This window comes from Rhamphochromis longiceps, linkage group LG18 (genome assembly GCF_057381845.1).
Source record: "Rhamphochromis longiceps isolate RC_006_pf linkage group LG18, R_longiceps_female_GT1.1, whole genome shotgun sequence".
Taxonomy (NCBI): Eukaryota; Metazoa; Chordata; class Actinopteri; order Cichliformes; family Cichlidae; genus Rhamphochromis; species Rhamphochromis longiceps.
The window spans coordinates 34,796,440-34,813,474 of record NC_140574.1 but is presented as its reverse complement, the minus strand read 5'-3'; the positions used below and the strand labels follow the sequence as shown (position 1 = coordinate 34,813,474).

The window sequence follows — 17,035 nt, the reverse complement described above, 5'->3', positions numbered from 1 at the left end:
AGAGAGCCCTAAATGTTAATCTGTCTGATCTGGTGTTTGTGTGCGTTCACATGGGTGACCTGTATGTTTGATCTTAAGCTTATGCAGATCTTATACACGTGCATGTAAGTGACAAAGATTTAGATAACAGGGACGAGCATGCCTGGAATGCTGAGGTGAGTGTCGCCACGGGAGACAGGCCTCACAGTGAGAGGAATCAAGGGAATGTGAAACCGTCTCTTCACATATGCACCAAGCACTCTAATTGCCGGTTATTCTGTTTCTGAGGATTATGTCCATACGAGGCAGAGCAGTGAGCCGTGGTGGGCAGAGTCTGGATCAAATCAAGTCAAATTAACACCGTGTCAGGATCACAAGTACCTCTCCTCCTCATTTTAAGTGGCGAATTAACCAGGAACACACAGGGCAGACAAATGGGATGAAGATGGAGGTTGAGACATTAAAACAAGATAACTGCAATTTGGATCAGGTTCATCTGCACTTAAGGCTAAATATTGCAGTGTGTGTTCAGAACGCTTGCCTTTAAATATAATATACTACACATTTAGGATTTTTAGTGTCTCTGGGAAGGATTTGAAAGAATAAAACTTGAATGAAAAATGCAGCAGTGTGTTTTGTCTTGTTTTCTATCTCTCTCACTCTCCACGTACAGCATTTATTAATATATACTATTCCTGTCTGTCTCTGTCAGAGCAAGGCTCAGGAAGTTATCTGAACCTAACGGACTTAATTGGCTTCCCCCTCCCTCCCTCTGTGTCCTTCACTGCTGGCTTTGAGGGTCATCCAGCCTACAAATTTGGGTCTCAAGCCAATGTCGGCCGACTCACCAAAACCTTTGTGCCGGGATCGTTCTACCGGGACTTTGCTATCATCGTCACGGTAACCCTACAATCTTCTAGCCTCCTTGATTGTCAACATGCTCAGTTGTCATAACTAAAGATATGACGGTTTATGAGGGCGAATGGCTCCTTGTGTCATCACCGTGTTAAATGTCGACATTAAAGCAAGACTCATATGTTTGTCCCTGTTTAAAAACTGTGAATACAGAAAAATATCTCTTTAATGTTTTCATATACTCACTTATGACTGAATTTCATGTGAAAGGGATGTGGAAGCAAAAGCTTAAAGTCTTTTTTTTTCCTCACACCATCGTATTATTCCAGGTGCGCCCAGCTAGCCAGAGAGGTGGCATGCTCTTTGCCATCACAGATGCCCAACGCAAGGTGGTGAAGCTGGGTTTGGCCCTCACTCCAGTTCGCGAGGGCCTCCAGAGCATCTTACTGTACTACACTGACCAGGAGCAGGCCTCCCACAGCCACAAAGCGGCTGCCTTTAGCGTCCCGGATATGACTGACCAGTGGACACGATTCACGGTGAGCTTCATCCAGGTTAACGACAAAAGATAAAAAGACTCTTCCACTAAGATGAGTGGTTTAACTTTGTCCAAGTCATTGTGGACTGACGTCTGTTGTCTCTGCCTGTCAGGTGGTGGTGGAGCATAATGAGGTCCGTCTCTACTTGGACTGTGGAGAGGCCGAGAGTAAGGACTTCCATCGTAGGCCAGAGAAACTCACCTTTTCACACAATTCAGGCATTTTTGTAGCTAATGCAGGAAGCATGGGGCTTGACAAGTTTGTGGTAAGTGAAAGTTTAATATTAATGTGGTAACCGAAAATGAGAGAAAGAACGAGAGAAAGAACTATATATTTTCTTCTTTTTTTCACATTTAACTAGCCAGTACTCTAAATAAATCTGTCTCTAAATAAAGACCCCATATCGATTTTGATGGTAAGAAAGGGAAGCAAAAACTTCCACTGACCAAACAGAAAATGTTTGAAAAATCTGCCTGATTTGAGATGGAAAGACCTAGAAGTAATTAATTTTATGCAGTTTTTCATTGGTTTGGTTGAACTGTTTCCTCGGTAGAGTGAACTGTTCTTGTCTCTCTTTGGGAGACTTTTCTTAATCATAGCGTCAAGATGTTTGGCCAGTTTTTATTTATTTAGGACAGTTTCCACATCCTAATGCAAAATGAATACACGTTTTTCTGGACTGGATAAGAATACAGCCAGGCCTACAGATCACACACAGAGAGGAAGTGAGAGGGGAGGATACATGGGGGAGTAAATCAACTGCAGATGAGGAAGTTGAAGATATCAACATGGCTTGGTTGTGGTGTGATCAAAGGCAGACCGTGGAGTGCTGCATCGTGATAGGGCACAAATGCAAACTTGATGTCATTTCTCATTCAGGAAAAAAACAAAACAAAAATGTTTGTGTGCTTGTCATTGAAACAAATGTCTGTGCAATGTCAACTCCGACGTTTCCAGAATGAATACATGACGTTCTTTGGCCAAAAGGAATGAAAATCTATTACAAAAGCCACTTTGACACATGACTTCTTTTCCATCTCAACTATCTCCACACAAAAAGAAAAGATAAAAAATAAAAGAAATACGAGCTGGGAGCAAATTGCTGTGGTGAGACACCCTTATCACCTCACTCTGCTTCGTTCAGTGTAGCTTGACTGTCTGAACAGGTTATCTGAAGCATGATGGCAAAATATGTGCACGCCCAGCAGCAGTACGTGCACTCGTGCCCATCTGGGACAGTGTGCGTGCGTGTGTGCATGTGTGTGCGTGTATGCGTGTGTGTGTGTTTGTGTGTGTGTGTGTGCCTATTACCTCACATTTTGCTGTGATACAGTGTGTCTGGTATCACTGTCAGACTTTCTAAGAGAGATCCACAGTCCTGAATAGAAGTGCTGTGACAGAAGAATAGAAGCTTTAATTTTTGTCAAATATTCCAAACACTGATCACTGAAACTAAAGTAAATTTTTTAATGCTTCAGAATAACTTCCCAATTATATGTCAGAGGTATTTCAAGATGGCTGCTGAGTGGCAAGACAGAGTTTTTCCTCTGTCTATTCTAATTACAGCAACTGCATGTAAATATGTCCCCACCTTTTAGACTGAGGATAGTCCATGAAACATTTTAATGGGGACTGTTTAAACAGATAGCTCTGGATGACTCACAGCTCACAATAATCTCTGCTGATTCCTGCACAGTCCATCATTTCCTCCACTGTCTGAAACGAGCAACATTCCCTTTCAGCTAACTTTCCTCTCACTGGCTCTTTCATACAAAGAACATAATTTATTCCAGGTGGGCGGAGCTTTTATGCCCACAATCAGAGCTGTGTTTGAAATGACCATACGAGGAGTCTCAGTGAGACAGCACACTACACTTGGGATGCAAGTGTTATGCAGTGTTGTGCATAATGTACATATGTTGTGTACATTTCCAAATAGTTATGGACCTAACTGCATGTACAATGTAATCAGATGACAGTTATTATGTTGCCAACAAATCACACAAAGAAGTCTGTAGACCAGTAACTAGATGGACACTTGGAGTGCCTGCATCACGATTTTAAAGAAATTGATCCAGTTCACACCAAAATGTGACGTGTTATCTCTTTGCCCTCATCTCAACTAAGATTCATCAATCTTAAGGCATAAGCCAGTGATTCCATGACCCATTTTTAATTAGATTGTTAGTCTTTCTCTTAAATGTAGCTCGAGTTACTACCTATGATGAATTATGAGAACACAGAGAAATGAGACTGAAAACATATCTAATGTTTGGTGGAGGAACTCTAATATGACACCTCCACAAAGGCAGCATCACTGCTTTGTTGTTTCATTTGTGTTATTATTTGGTCTTACCAGACTGATGCTGAGGACACAACGGAAGAACTAATTCTAGCACTGCTCAGACAGACAGAAGCCCAACGGTCACAGCAGTCACTGAACTCCCGTCAGTCAGCCAGCACAAGCCTTCCTCTCCATGCAGTGACATGTTTCACATTTCCTTTGTTTTTTCCTCTGCAGGGTTCGATTCAGCAGCTGGTCATAAAAGACGATCCAAGAGTGGCTGAGGAGCAGTGTGAAGACGATGATCCTTATGTGAGACACTCCGTAACTTGTTGCTGAAATGCAAACCTTTCTAACACAAAGCCACAGTCTGCCTAGCGATATTTTAAAATGCTGTAAAAACTTACATGTCAATCCACAGCTCCCCCTTGTGGTTAAAATTACTGGTTGTAAGGATTTGTGCTAAAAGGGTTTTTTTTTTCACCAATGAATGTATAATATGACGTTTGATAAAGGCCTCGGGGTACGCCAGTGGAGACGAGGCTTTGGATGACAGAGAGACAGAGAAAGACCTGAGGAAGACCGCACAGGTGAGAACGCCTGGCTCAGCACGGGTTGGCTGGTGATGGCTGGATGGATTACTTTAGTCCACTCCATCCATCAGTGTGTGTGTGTGTGTGTGTGTGTGTGTGTGTGTGTGTGTGTGTGTGTGTGTGTGTGTGTGTGTGTGTGTGTGTGTACATGTTTAGACATCTTTGTGAGGAAAGAAAATTGGCATACGATACCTGTGGGGAGCAACAGTCACTGATGGGGACAAAATGCCGTCCCCACGGGTTTGAGGCATTTTTGAGGCTCAAAATGTGATTTTAGTGTCAGGGTTACAATTAGGTTATGGTTAGGTTTAGGGTAAGGGTTAGGGTTAGGGTTAGCCATTCATTTTTATCGGTTAGGTTTGGGGTAAGCGGATAGGGAAAGCAGTATGTCAATGAGATGCCCTCACTAAGATATGAAAATGTGTGTGTGTGTGTGTGTGTGTGTGTGTGTGTGTGTGTGTGTGTGTGTGTGTGTGTGTGTGTGTGTGTGTGTGTGTGTGTGTGTGTGTGTGTGTGTGTGTGTGCGTGTGTCCGCTTGTTATGTCTGGAGCTTAAAACTAAAACTACACTCCATGTCTGTTTGCACTTGTAAGAGTTCAACCCTATGCATTGTTTTGGTGCTGTCTTTCATCCTCCCACAACCTAAAAGTCAGTTTGACCCCAAACATCTCTGAATTAAAACTGACTTTGATGCTTCAAAGAAAACTGGCCTTAATAACCTGTTACTACAGAATGGTGGAGTCATGGTAGACCCTTCTAGTCTGGCCTGGAGACACTATCAGCAGCAGAGTAGAAAAAGAGCAGAACACGATGCTGGTCTTTTATTGTGTTGATGTTTAGTAATGCTCTTGTTTTGAAAAATAAAATAATTCATCTGAAGTATACTAAATGAAAAATCAAAGTGCTTTCTGTTAATAGTCTCATTCACCCAATTCAACCCCATTAACCATCCCTAAATACAGTCACTTCTTTCATCTGTACCAAAACCCTTTATCTAACTTTCACACGCATTCACACTTTTGCCTGAGGACACTTCAACACATGCACAGGAGGAACAAGAGAAAGGAGGACCTTCTAAGCTAATGTGGAAGAGCAGGTTGTCACACTTACAATGGTGGGACAAAGACATGGTGCACACACGAGACAGAATCACAGCCATTTGTGTCTCTTGCAAGGAGGAGGGTGTTCCCGTTAGTGCTCCGCCCACTGATGCTCCAGAGGAGTTTGAGGACTTTTCTCCTCACACGGGTCCAACAGAAGCCCGAGTGGACCTGATGACAGGTCTGTAGCACAAAGTTTTGTTCCTGTTTATTCTATGAAAGCTTCAGTATTTGAATTATGAACTAAACCTTTATCATATTTACTTTTCTAAATGTCCTCTCTCTATGATAACGTAAGCATACGCTGTCTGAAGTAAAACTGATAGACGTCATATGCTGTTTGCAGGGCTACACCGAACAGAGGAGGCGGGAGAGCAGCCACAGGGTGTAAGTTGGAGCGTGGGCTTTCTTGCCTAGTTGTCTTATTTTGAAGACAGTGTTGATCAGAAGATAACAAATGTAGCTCCAGTGTTTCAGTTTATTTTCCCTACAGACACAAATAACTTAAAGACTTCTTGATTTCAATTTTAAAGGGTGATGTCAGGTTAAAAGGAGAGCGCGGTGATCCTGGCCCGCCTGGCCCACCTGGTCCACCAGGTCCTCCCAGTGTATTCAGAGAGACTAAGCTTGGAACATCTGGCCCACAGGGACCACCAGGATCTCCTGGGCTGCCAGGAAAAGATGGACACAAGGTTTGTGTGTCAAAAAGAGGGTTTGTGTGTTTTTCCTTCACCATCTTTCGAAGAACATCGGAGATTTTTTAAGTGAACTTTAAACTCACGAAGTAATAAGTCTTCTTGCACCACTGACTCTCATGCTTCCTCGTGCTTCTGCTTTCAGGGAAGCAGAGGCGATAAAGGAGGTCCAGTAAGTTAAACAGCACTATGTCTGCTTGTTTGTTTTTTTCTGTTTCAGTTGCTACGCTCACTAATTATATTTTCATCGTCAGGGCCAAAAAGGGTCTCAAGGATTTCCAGGCTTGAACGGAGAAGTTGGAGCTAAAGGAGAGAAGGTCCAGCTAATGCATCCATGTTGCATTTAATTAACTGTTACTCTTTATTCCAAATGTAGTTTTATTTTATGATACCAAATAAAAAGAAAAAGTTCTGCCTTTTTCTTCTGTACTTTACTCCTCCCTGCCTCCTTACAGGGAGACCCGGGAGTTGGTTTACCAGGCCCCCCTGGCCTTCCTGGACCCCCTGGACCCCCCAGATCACGCAGTGTACCCGTGAGTAACAGTTTATGGTTTCGCTACTTCCTCCCAATATGTGTCTGCTCAGTATTGTCTTGCATTTTAGCAATGATATCAAATGTAGGCAGCATAAACAAGACATGAATACAAAGAAAAGCATCTTGATGAATGTGTTTTAGTATGGACCAGATGCCCTGGGTTCTGGGTTTGAAGACCTGGACAGCGATGCAGACCTCATCCAGGTAAGAGAAAGGACTAGTGAACAGATGCAAGAGTCTGACAGTCAATTATGGCAGTGAAAAAAAATCTAACATCTCCTTCCATTAGGGTCCTCCTGGTCCACCGGGCCCTCCAGGACCTCCTGGTCCCCCTGGACCCCACCTGTCCTCATCTGCCACCATTGAAGGACTTTCTCCTGGGCATGCTGGACCACCTGGTGCACCTGGCAGTGATGGCCTTCAAGGCAAACAAGGAGTACCAGTAAGTTAACCTTCAATTTAAGTGAAAAATAAATGATTTGTTTTAAATACAAAAATCTATGTAATACAGGGAGTGCAGAATTATTAGGCAAATGAGTATTTTGTCCACATCATCCTCTTCATGCATGTTGTCTTACTCCAAGCTGTATAGACTCGAAAGCCTACTACCAATTAAGCATATTAGGTGATGTGCATCTCTGTAATGAGAAGGGGTGTGGTCTAATGACATCAACACCCTATATCAGGTGTGCATAATTATTAGGCAACTTACTTTCCTTTGGCAAAATGGGTCAAAAGAAGGACTTGACAGGCTCAGAAAAGTCAAAAATAGTGAGATATCTTGCAGAGGGATGCAGCAGTCTCAAAATTGCAAAGCTTCTGAAGCGTGATCATCGAACAATCAAGCGTTTCATTCAAAATAGTCAACAGGGTCGCAAGAAGCGTGTGGAAAAACCAAGGCGCAAAATAACTGCCCATGAACTGAGAAAAGTCAAGCGTGCAGCTGCCAAGATGCCACTTGCCACCAGTTTGGCCATATTTCAGAGCTGCAACATCACTGGAGTGCCCAAAAGCACAAGGTGTGCAATACTCAGAGACATGGCCAAGGTAAGAAAGGCTGAAAGACAACCACCACTGAACAAGACACACAAGCTGAAACGTCAAGACTGGGCCAAGAAATATCTCAAGACTGGTTTTTCTAAGGTTTTATGGACTGATGAAATGAGAGTGAGTCTTGATGGGCCAGATGGATGGGCCCGTGGCTGGATTGGTAAAGGGCAGAGAGCTCCAGTCCCACTCAGACGCCAGCAAGGTGGAGGTGGAGTACTGGTTTGGGCTGGTATCATCAAAGATGAGCTTGTGGGGCCTTTTCGGGTTGAGGATGGAGTCAAGCTCAACTCCCAGTCCTACTGCCAGTTTCTGGAAGACACCTTCTTCAAGCAGTGGTACAGGAAGAAGTCTGCATCCTTCAAGAAAAACATGATTTTCATGCAGGACAATGCTCCATCACACGCGTCCAAGTACTCCACAGCGTGGCTGCAAGAAAGGGTATAAAAGAAGAAAAACTAATGACATGGCCTCCTTGTTCACCTGATCTGAACCCCGTTGAGAACCTGTGGTCCATCATCAAATGTGAGATTTACAAGGAGGGAAAACAGTACACCTCTCTGAACAGTGTCTGGGAGGCTGTGGTTGCTGCTGCACGCAATGTTGATGGTGAACAGATCAAAACACTGACAGGATCCATGGATGGCAGGCTTTTGAGTGTCCTTGCAAAGAAAGCTGGCTATATTGGTCACTGATTTGTTTTTGTTTTGTTTTTGAATGTCAGAAATGTATATTTGTGAATGTGGAGATGTTATATTGGTGTCACTGGTAAAAATAAATAATTGAAATGGGTATATATTTGTTTTTGTTAAGTTGCCTAATAATTATGCACAGTAATAGTCACCTGCACACACAGATATCCCCCTAAAATAGCTAAAACTAAAAACAAACTAAAAACTACTTCCAGAAACATTCAGCTTTGATATTAATGAGTTTTTTGGGTTCATTGAGAACATGGTTGTTGTTCAATAATAACATTATTCCTCAAAAATACAACTTGCCTAATAATTCTGCACTCCCTGTATACACTGATGGGATTCTGCAGACGTATGCAACTGTCCAAACATGCATGGTCCTGTGTGGAAAAAGTAACGCAGTGAAGACGTGTTGTCTGTGGTGACACATCACACTTCTCCATCTAACAAACCTGTGGACAAATCCAGGTTTGGCAGTTGTAAGGATGGCGGTACTTGTCTGGGGCTGCTTTGATTTCCTGGATGACCATGAATTCTGCTCTCCACCAGAAAAAGAGAAATTTCTGGCCATCAGTTTATTCCCTGAAGCTCAAGCTCACTTGGTTATGCAGCAGTGCAGTTATCCAGAACACACCAGCAAGTCCACCTCTGAATTGCTCCAGAAAAAAAAAGTTTCTGTAGTGGACTATTCAAAGTTCAGAGTTAAATGTGCCTGAGATGCTTTGGCATGACCTCAAACAGGCTGTTCACACTCGAAAATCCTCCAGTGTGGATGAATTAAAATAACTCTACAAAGACGGGCGTGCCAAACAAAGAAATGCTCTATGGCAGTAATTGCAAAGACTTGATTACAGTTTGTTAGGTTTAGGGGGAAATTACTTTAACACACAGGACCTGGAAGACTTGGTTAGCTGTTTTCATTTAGTAAAGAAAGTAATTTAAAGCTGCATTTTGTATTTACTTAGGTTATCTTTGTCTAATTTTAAAATTTGTCTGATGATCTGAAGAATTTAAGAGTGACAAATATGCAAAAAATGAAGAAATCAGAAGATGCTGTATAGACACTGGACAGACACCTCTGTTAGTATAACAGTGCTACATCAGGAGACATTATTATAGCCTATAATATTTTTACATAATTGTTTTTTTCATATGTTCTGTTTTACTATATCTTGTACCTTCACATTTTATTTGGATTATTTCTCATTGAATTTGCCCCGAGCATTGACTTTTTTCTCCTTTTCCACCTTCCAGTCTTTGCTCTGATTTTATGTAGTGCAACAATTAGATTCCACCTTTATTTTATTTCTTAAATATTGTCATATTGTAGTGATTTGCATTTCTGTGTTTATATAAGCCAATGACCGATGTATACCAGCCGTTCTCTAACTGTCTCTCTCCATTTCATTGTCCTTTATCTCCACAACCAATCTTTATTCGTACCTTTATTGTTCCTCCTTCTTATTCCTACCTGGAATCTCTCCTATTTGTTTCAGATGGTTGAGGATTGGTTTAGTGGTTCTGGGCCTGACGGTTCAGGTTTGAGCTCAGAGTTCTCCGCTGTCCTCGCCTCAGACTTCGGCTCTAGTTCTGGTTCTGATTCTGACTTTGAGTCAGCATGGGGTTCAGGCGAGGTATACTGCCCAGTTTGCCTGGAAAACCAGCAAACAAAGAAAGGCAGAATTTCAGTCAGCGCTAGAGCATTGAGGTAGACAACATTTAGCTTTCACCGTGATAAAACGGTGTCAAAGCAATAAAGATGAACCTTAGCTAACTACCCTAATGCTCAGGCACAAATGACTGCACATTATCTCCAACTACGTTATCTTAACTGCTGGCTTGCTTGTGCTAAAGCTGAAAGTGATAATCGCTGTGCCATGAAACCCAAAGTGGTTCTTTTACTTTCAGTTCCAAAATTGTCATTGCCAAGGAAAAAAAATCAGCATGACATTTTACTCTATATGATGACAAGCAACTGAACTGAAAGGATCTGGCCACACTCTTATTGCTTATAACCTCATGCTTCTCTCACTGCACATGGTAAAGGAACTGCTCTGCCTTTTGCACCAGTCACATTCATTTTTTACTTCTGTTGGCTGATTTTTCTCAGGGATATCAGGGATATATAAACTACTGTATATATATATCCCTGCGTCTGCTACTAAAGTTACAAATGGGCGATTTCTACATGAACCAAACAGTTGGTTAAGTAAAGATTTGTATGTGACAGTGCCACCAAGGTCACGTGACAAAAAGCTCTCAATATTATCAGTTAAACGAAATATCCTGGACTAGATTAATGTGCTGGATTGATGAACAAACAGAAATACATATTATAGCTTTAGTAGTAAGCAGTCTTCTCTTGGATCAGCTGGCAGTGAGTGTGTTACCAATGAAGTCTGAGGTTTTATGGGTCCATCAGTGGGTTGGCACAGAAACACTGCTCTGAGTGGTGCTGCTTGATTAAAGGGATATACTGAATGTATCATCACTTCAGCTTGCTGTTAGGTGATGAAAAAAGAGGCGATAAAATCATCCTCGCCTATATGGTTGATGACATCGATCCTTCACGCTACAGCACATTTAGCTAAATGGCAAACAGTCACAAACACCTTGATTGAAAATTGTTCAATTTATTTGTATGTTGCTGCTTTGAATTGTTTGTGCCAGTTGGACAAATAAGAGGCAATGATATAAACAGCCATTTACCATTGTCTGCGTTAAAGCAGAACGTTTCGTATTGAGGTTAAAATCATCATTTAGTGCAGAGCAGTGTTGGCATGGATGATATTATCATTTAAGGAAGCTGAAGAATCGAACAGCTTCCAAACATTCATGTATTCCTTTAAGGTGACGAGGGTCACAGTTGCACTCTGGATTGTTCCTGTTGGAACAGCCAAAGTGTCAACACACAGCGACAGTATGCTCCCATACTAGCATACCTATGACTTACCACAGCTTTATTTCTCTACACTCTGCATGTGTCTTTCTATATTTCCAGGGTCCAGCAGGAAAAGCTGGTCCTCCAGGTTCACCTGGGGCTGCAGGCGAGAAGGTATGAACACCAAGAGCTAAAAGAAAAGACATCTAACCTTATTGCCAAACTTCTGCACATTTTTAGTGTAGACAGTCTTTATTAGTAATGATAGGTAACTAAAGTATATTAACTCCTTTACTTCCTTTAGGGTGAGCAAGGCCTACCTGGGCCTCCTGGGCCAAAGGTAATTTATACTACTCAAAACAGAGTCATACCTGTAAATGGCATCCTGTTCACATCGTTTGGTAGCCCACAAATAAATACATTTCCTGTTCTTGTTGTTACTAATGAAAGTCTCCTGTTTGTCTGAGAAGGGTGAAAGTGGGTCAACGGGTGTCCAAGGAATTCCAGGGCCTCAAGGGCCTATTGGTCCAGAAGGAAAGAGAGGCCTTCCAGGCCCACCAGGACCTCCTGGCCCACCAGGGCCTCCAGGAACCAAATTCTTTGCAGAGGTGACCCAACCCAGTTTATTAATCACCTGTCCTCCACATATCACTGCTACTATATAGCCTCATATAGATTAACGAGAGGAAAATGAGAATTGCAGTAGAAAACATTAAAAGGTTGTGTCTTTTTCATCACATTGAAGCTCAATAACTATAGACCGTGGCTTCGTTTTCAGGATATGGAGGGATCTGGCATGACTGATCAGATTACTGGAGTCAGAGGCCCACAGGTCAGTGTGAGGGGATATATGAGTTTATGTACAGTATATCTATTGATTCATATAAAGTAACGCATCCTTTTTGTTCTTTTAAGGGTCTACCTGGCCCTCCAGGACCACAGGTAATCTGTTTATGAATTTTCAACAAATTTACAGATAGCTACAATGACATGTTTAACAACTAATACTCGACATCTGGTTACTCTTTGAGTAGGGTGCTCTTACTGAACATACTTGTTTGTGTTTTCTGTAGGGTAAGGATGGAGCACCAGGAGCTCCAGGGCTCTCTGTCAAGGTAAATTCATTTTGGAATGACACAACTTATATGTTTCTGATATGCAGTATCAATTATCATCCACTTATTGTTTATATTTAGTGGCCAACAGGTTGTGTATTTTATGACCTAGTTGAGAACTATTGAGCTAAAGTGTTTTTGGTCATTGATGAAACAGCGTAGTTCATCTATGTGAACTTAACTTTCTCTAATCATTGGAATGCACGTTATATTTCACGTGAGCCACACATTACGTTAGAGTGAAATCACCATCACTCTTTGCAGCTTTTTTATTACCTCATTTTCTGATGTGTCTGATGGCAGGGTGAACCAGGAGAACCAGGACCAGAGGGTCTCCAGGGTCCTGCTGGACTACCAGGTCCTAGGGTAAGTAGCAGTGTTAGATGGCTGAGGTGGTTGGCAGTTCAAAAGTAGTTAGCAGCAAAAAAAACAAATACTGCACACTGCAAAAATGATACAGACAAAAAAAGGCTCTAGTCTAAAATCTTCCAGAACAGGCACCTTGTCAAAATATTGCAAAAAGCTATGTTATATATCTATAATTAATTAATTTGCCAACATTTTAGGAAACATTTTTTACAGATAAAATGTCTGAATGGTCCATTCTCCTTGGTAACTAGCCTGGAGGACATGGTGTATGTTTTCCAACAACTCTCCCTCCACTCCCACTTTCATGAAGTGCTTGCTCACAGGGTGTCATCTGAGTGGCGGGGTATTATTGTAGCGTCACTGTTGTTGTGATTTATATAAATAAAATCGAATGCATTGAAATTAATTCGCACTATTCACTTATTCACTGTGCAACATTTTCTTCCTCTTTACAAACAGGGGGCCAAAGGAGAGAAAGGCGGTCCAGGACCCAAGGTAGGATCGGAAAAACTCTTTTATCCTAGATGTGATTTGTTGTATCATTTTCATTTCATCTTTCTGTTTTGTTGCTTCCTCTCATGTCTTCCAAATACCATGTTTGTTTCTAAATGTCTGTTTTTGGTAAGGGACTAATGATTCTGCATTATGTGAATTGCAGGGTGAAAGAGGAGCTGATGGCCTCAGTATCCAAGGACCACCTGGGCCTCCTGGGGCTCCTGGACCTGTCATTAATGTACATGATGTACGCACAAACACACAACATGACATTTAATTGAATGAAGACTTAAGATGGAGGCAGACCAACAAACAACTGTGTGGTCGTAGTGGTAGCTGTGCAGACATGCTGCTTTTTCCATATCTCTGAATATACTAAAGGTGCCCTAATGTCATCATTATATCTTCTGTCTACAGCTGCTCTATAATGTCACAGAGGGTATCCTCAACGTCACAGAGATCAGAGGACCACCCGGGCCTACGGTGCGTAGCTTCAAGTGAACTACAGTGTGTTTTAGGTTCTTTGTTGTTCCGCTCCGTCGTGGAGTATGGATGAAGGGGGTCGTAAATGAACTGATATTAAGATTTTTGCTGCAGCTGCAGGTGTGTTTGGTGAGCTTTTGCTTATGTGTGTGCTTTTCTCTGCATGTGTGTGTGTGTCTGCATGCTGCAGGGTCCTGAGGGATTGCCTGGCAGAGCTGGATTTCCCGTAAGAACATTTTGCTACACCGCTTTTTGTCCCAAATGATTAAATTCAGGAAAACTGGATGTAAATATTTATGTGATTATTCTGGATTCTTTTTCTTTTGCTGTCTTTTGGCTAAATGGGGTAGGTACCAGAGAAATCTTTAAACACACGATTTCATTGCAACCTTTTCTTAATCTTCCAACTTTCATCTCTTCCTAGGGCCCCAGGGGACCAAAGGGAGACATAGGACCTACAGGTATCCAGGGCCCCGCAGGGCTTAAGGTAAGAACTGAATATGAAGATTCATAAAGCATGTTCATATACATTTCGATGCCTATGAAACAACCCTAAACACCTCTCCTCAACATAAACATACATTTAATTTTGACAGGGAGAGAAAGGAGAACCAGGGGTGACAATTGCTGCTGATGGATCTCTCCTGTCTGCACCAAGAGGCCCTCAAGGGCCCAAAGGCACAAAGGTAGCCAACAAGTGACCTTTTTACCCCTAAAAGACTTTCTATATATTTAGTTACTTTGTGGTGAAAGACTTTAATGTATTTAATAATCTGTATCTAATGCTGGAGCCAAATAATGTTTGGTCCCTGTACTAGTTTAAGTGAATTCCTGTTTATGCAGTTCCTATGCAAGAAACATCTCCTGGATGCATTGGTACGCATGTATGTATCCTGGGGTCATCAGGTGTTTCGGGTCATCATACACCCGCGCCCAGGCGACCCAGCTGGGGGTGATCAGGCTCCGACTTGCATACCAATAGCTACCCGCGGATCAGCCCTTTTAATCCGCAGCCACCTTGTGGCTTTCTCTGCCGCTTCACTCACAGCCTGGATGGCCCTCTTCTTGGCTGCCTCAGCCACACCCACCTGATCGTGATCGTCCTACAAAGCCCCTTCATCCCACTTCTATGGGCTCATAGAATGTCTTCCAGCCTCTTCCCCTGCACTCCTGCACTAGTTCCTGGTACTTGGCACATTTCCTCTCATTGGCCTCCTCGATCCGCTCTTCCCATGGCACTGCGAGTTCCAGCATGATCAGATGTTTTGAGGCCTCAGAAGTGATGATCATGTCTGGCCAAAGGGATGTCTTTACTTAGAGAGGGGGGAAAGTCCAAGTTTACCAGCTTGTCTATAAGAATGTCTGGGATGATGGTATTGAAGGCGGAGCGGAAATTAATGAAGAGCATCCTTACTGATGTCCCAGGATTCTCCAGGTGATGCAGAGTGGAGTGGAGGGCGGTGGAAATTGCATCCTCTGTGGATCTATTTGCCTTATAGGCAAACTGGTGGGGGCGAAGCTGGGTGGGAGGCAGTCCTTTATGTGTTTTAGGACCAGCTTCTCGAAGCACTTTGCAACCACTGGAGTCAGTGCGATGAGTCTGTAGTCACTGAGGCTACTGATGGTGGTGGACTTGGGGACTGGGACTATTGTTGATGATCTCAGGCAGTGAGGGACAGAGGCATGTGTCAGGGAGAGGTTGAATAGTCTGGTGAACACAGGAGCCAGCTGGTCGGCGCAGGCTTTGAGCACTCTAACACGTCGGGGCCAGCAGCTTTCCTCTGCTCTGAACACATTGCGGACCTGATGTTGTTGGAGGCTAAATGTGTGGGGGCTGTGCTCAGAGGACGCTGTGGGCAGGGTGGGTGCATGGTGGGGGTGAATAGTCCAGTTTTGCTGCTCTGATGCCTTTTTTAAGGTCTGCTCTTGCTCTGCTGTACATGTCCTGGTCCCCAGATGTGTATGCAGAGTACAACAGTGCCTGAACCTTGCTTGTCATCCAGGGTTTACGGTTGGGGTAGACCCGGACCAGCTTTTCCGTGGTGACAGTGTCCATGCAGTGTTTGATGTAACCCAGCACTGCGGTTGCGTGAGTCTCTAGGTCATCCTGTTCAAAGACACTCCACTCTGTGAGAGCAAAACAGTCCTGCAATTGAGCGAGAGCTTCCTCAGAAATGGTGTTAATGGTTCTGATGGTGGGCTTTGTCCTTCTCCTGAGTGGTGTGTATGCCGGGACAACGAGTAGGGAGAGGTGGTCGGACATGCTCGGGTGGGGGAGGGGAACACATCTGTAGGCTTAATATTTGAGTAAACATGATCCAGGGTGTTATTTCCACTCGTAGGGCATTTCACATGTTGTACAAATTTAGGCAGCACAGTTCTTAAGCATGCTCTGTTGAAATCCCCTGCAATGATGTGTACTCCCTCTGGGTATGTCCGTTGCTGTTCGGAGATCATGTCGTGCAGGTGTGCAAGGGCTGAGCTAGCATTAGCGTCTGGTGGTATGTAGACTGCTGTTATTAGCACTGCAGGCAGTTCTCTGGGCAAGTAGAAAGGTCTGCACATGACAGACATTGCCTCTATGTCCGGGGAGCAGACTGTGGCGATGATCTTGGTGTTCGTGCACCAGTTGTTATGTGTGTAAATGCACAAACCTCCTCCTCTGCTTTTCCCCGGTGTAGACTTTCTGTCGCTCCGGTGCATTGTGCGGCCTGCTAGCTGCATTGAGGCGTCAGGAATTCCCTCTTGTAGCCATGTCTCCATGAGGACCAGGATGTCGCAGACGATTGGCTGTGCGGCGAGAAGTGGGTTCAGTTCGTCTATTTTGTTGACGACCGAACGTGCATTGGTCAGGAAGATGCTCGGGAGCAGTGGTTTGAAAGGCTGCTTCTTTAGCCTGGCTAGCAGGCCCAACCGGCATCCCCGCTTTTGTTTGCGTTCCTTCCGCCGCCTGCGTTTCTTGGCAGAGCCGATAACAATCCACGGAGCGCCCGATGTTCTCGCTATCTCCGGGGGGATGTTGTGCATCCTCTGATAATCACTGGTAATGGGGATCTGGCTGTTATATCCGATCTTGCATGATTCCAGATGGTTGTAGGAAAATTTGGCTTTACAATAAGAAAAACAAAAGAAGAAGAAAAAGAGGAGAAACGAAAAAGAAAGGCACCTAAGTGGAGAGCATAGAGCCGCTGCATCTGTGCGCGCCGGCATCTTGTCCTATGTGCTGGAGGAACTTTAGCTGTTTACCCAGGTCAGCCCGTAGCTGCCAATCAGAGGCTGTGTTGAGGAGGCCGGTTGTTAACCGTGGACATGCCTGGGATTTCTCTCCAGCCTTAATGAAAGAGATTGCCTTCTTCGGAGCGTGATGGTG

General features: G+C 43.5%; 1 protein-coding gene across 4 annotated transcripts in view; it reads left to right on the top strand.

Moving 5' to 3' along the window:
* Positions 1-17,035, top strand: part of col15a1b (collagen, type XV, alpha 1b) — a 54,454-nt gene that overhangs the window by 25,020 nt on the left and 12,399 nt on the right. For 3 of the 4 annotated variants that reach the window (XM_085388510.1, XM_085388509.1, XM_085388507.1), the window contains 26 exons: positions 692-879; positions 1,164-1,373; positions 1,486-1,638; positions 3,895-3,969; positions 4,173-4,247; positions 5,426-5,531; positions 5,697-5,737; positions 5,884-6,042; positions 6,191-6,217; positions 6,300-6,362; positions 6,501-6,578; positions 6,722-6,784; positions 6,870-7,022; positions 11,324-11,377; positions 11,508-11,543; positions 11,674-11,811; positions 11,982-12,035; positions 12,119-12,145; positions 12,277-12,318; positions 12,622-12,684; positions 13,147-13,182; positions 13,346-13,429; positions 13,600-13,665; positions 13,856-13,891; positions 14,090-14,152; positions 14,262-14,351. In XM_085388510.1, coding sequence (XP_085244636.1) covers positions 692-879; positions 1,164-1,373; positions 1,486-1,638; positions 3,895-3,969; positions 4,173-4,247; positions 5,426-5,531; positions 5,697-5,737; positions 5,884-6,042; positions 6,191-6,217; positions 6,300-6,362; positions 6,501-6,578; positions 6,722-6,784; positions 6,870-7,022; positions 11,324-11,377; positions 11,508-11,543; positions 11,674-11,811; positions 11,982-12,035; positions 12,119-12,145; positions 12,277-12,318; positions 12,622-12,684; positions 13,147-13,182; positions 13,346-13,429; positions 13,600-13,665; positions 13,856-13,891; positions 14,090-14,152; positions 14,262-14,351 — 2,180 coding nt within the window. The remainder of the gene's footprint in view (positions 1-691; positions 880-1,163; positions 1,374-1,485; positions 1,639-3,894; positions 3,970-4,172; positions 4,248-5,425; positions 5,532-5,696; positions 5,738-5,883; positions 6,043-6,190; positions 6,218-6,299; positions 6,363-6,500; positions 6,579-6,721; positions 6,785-6,869; positions 7,023-11,323; positions 11,378-11,507; positions 11,544-11,673; positions 11,812-11,981; positions 12,036-12,118; positions 12,146-12,276; positions 12,319-12,621; positions 12,685-13,146; positions 13,183-13,345; positions 13,430-13,599; positions 13,666-13,855; positions 13,892-14,089; positions 14,153-14,261; positions 14,352-17,035) is intronic. The other variant, XM_085388508.1, reaches the window with a different exon arrangement.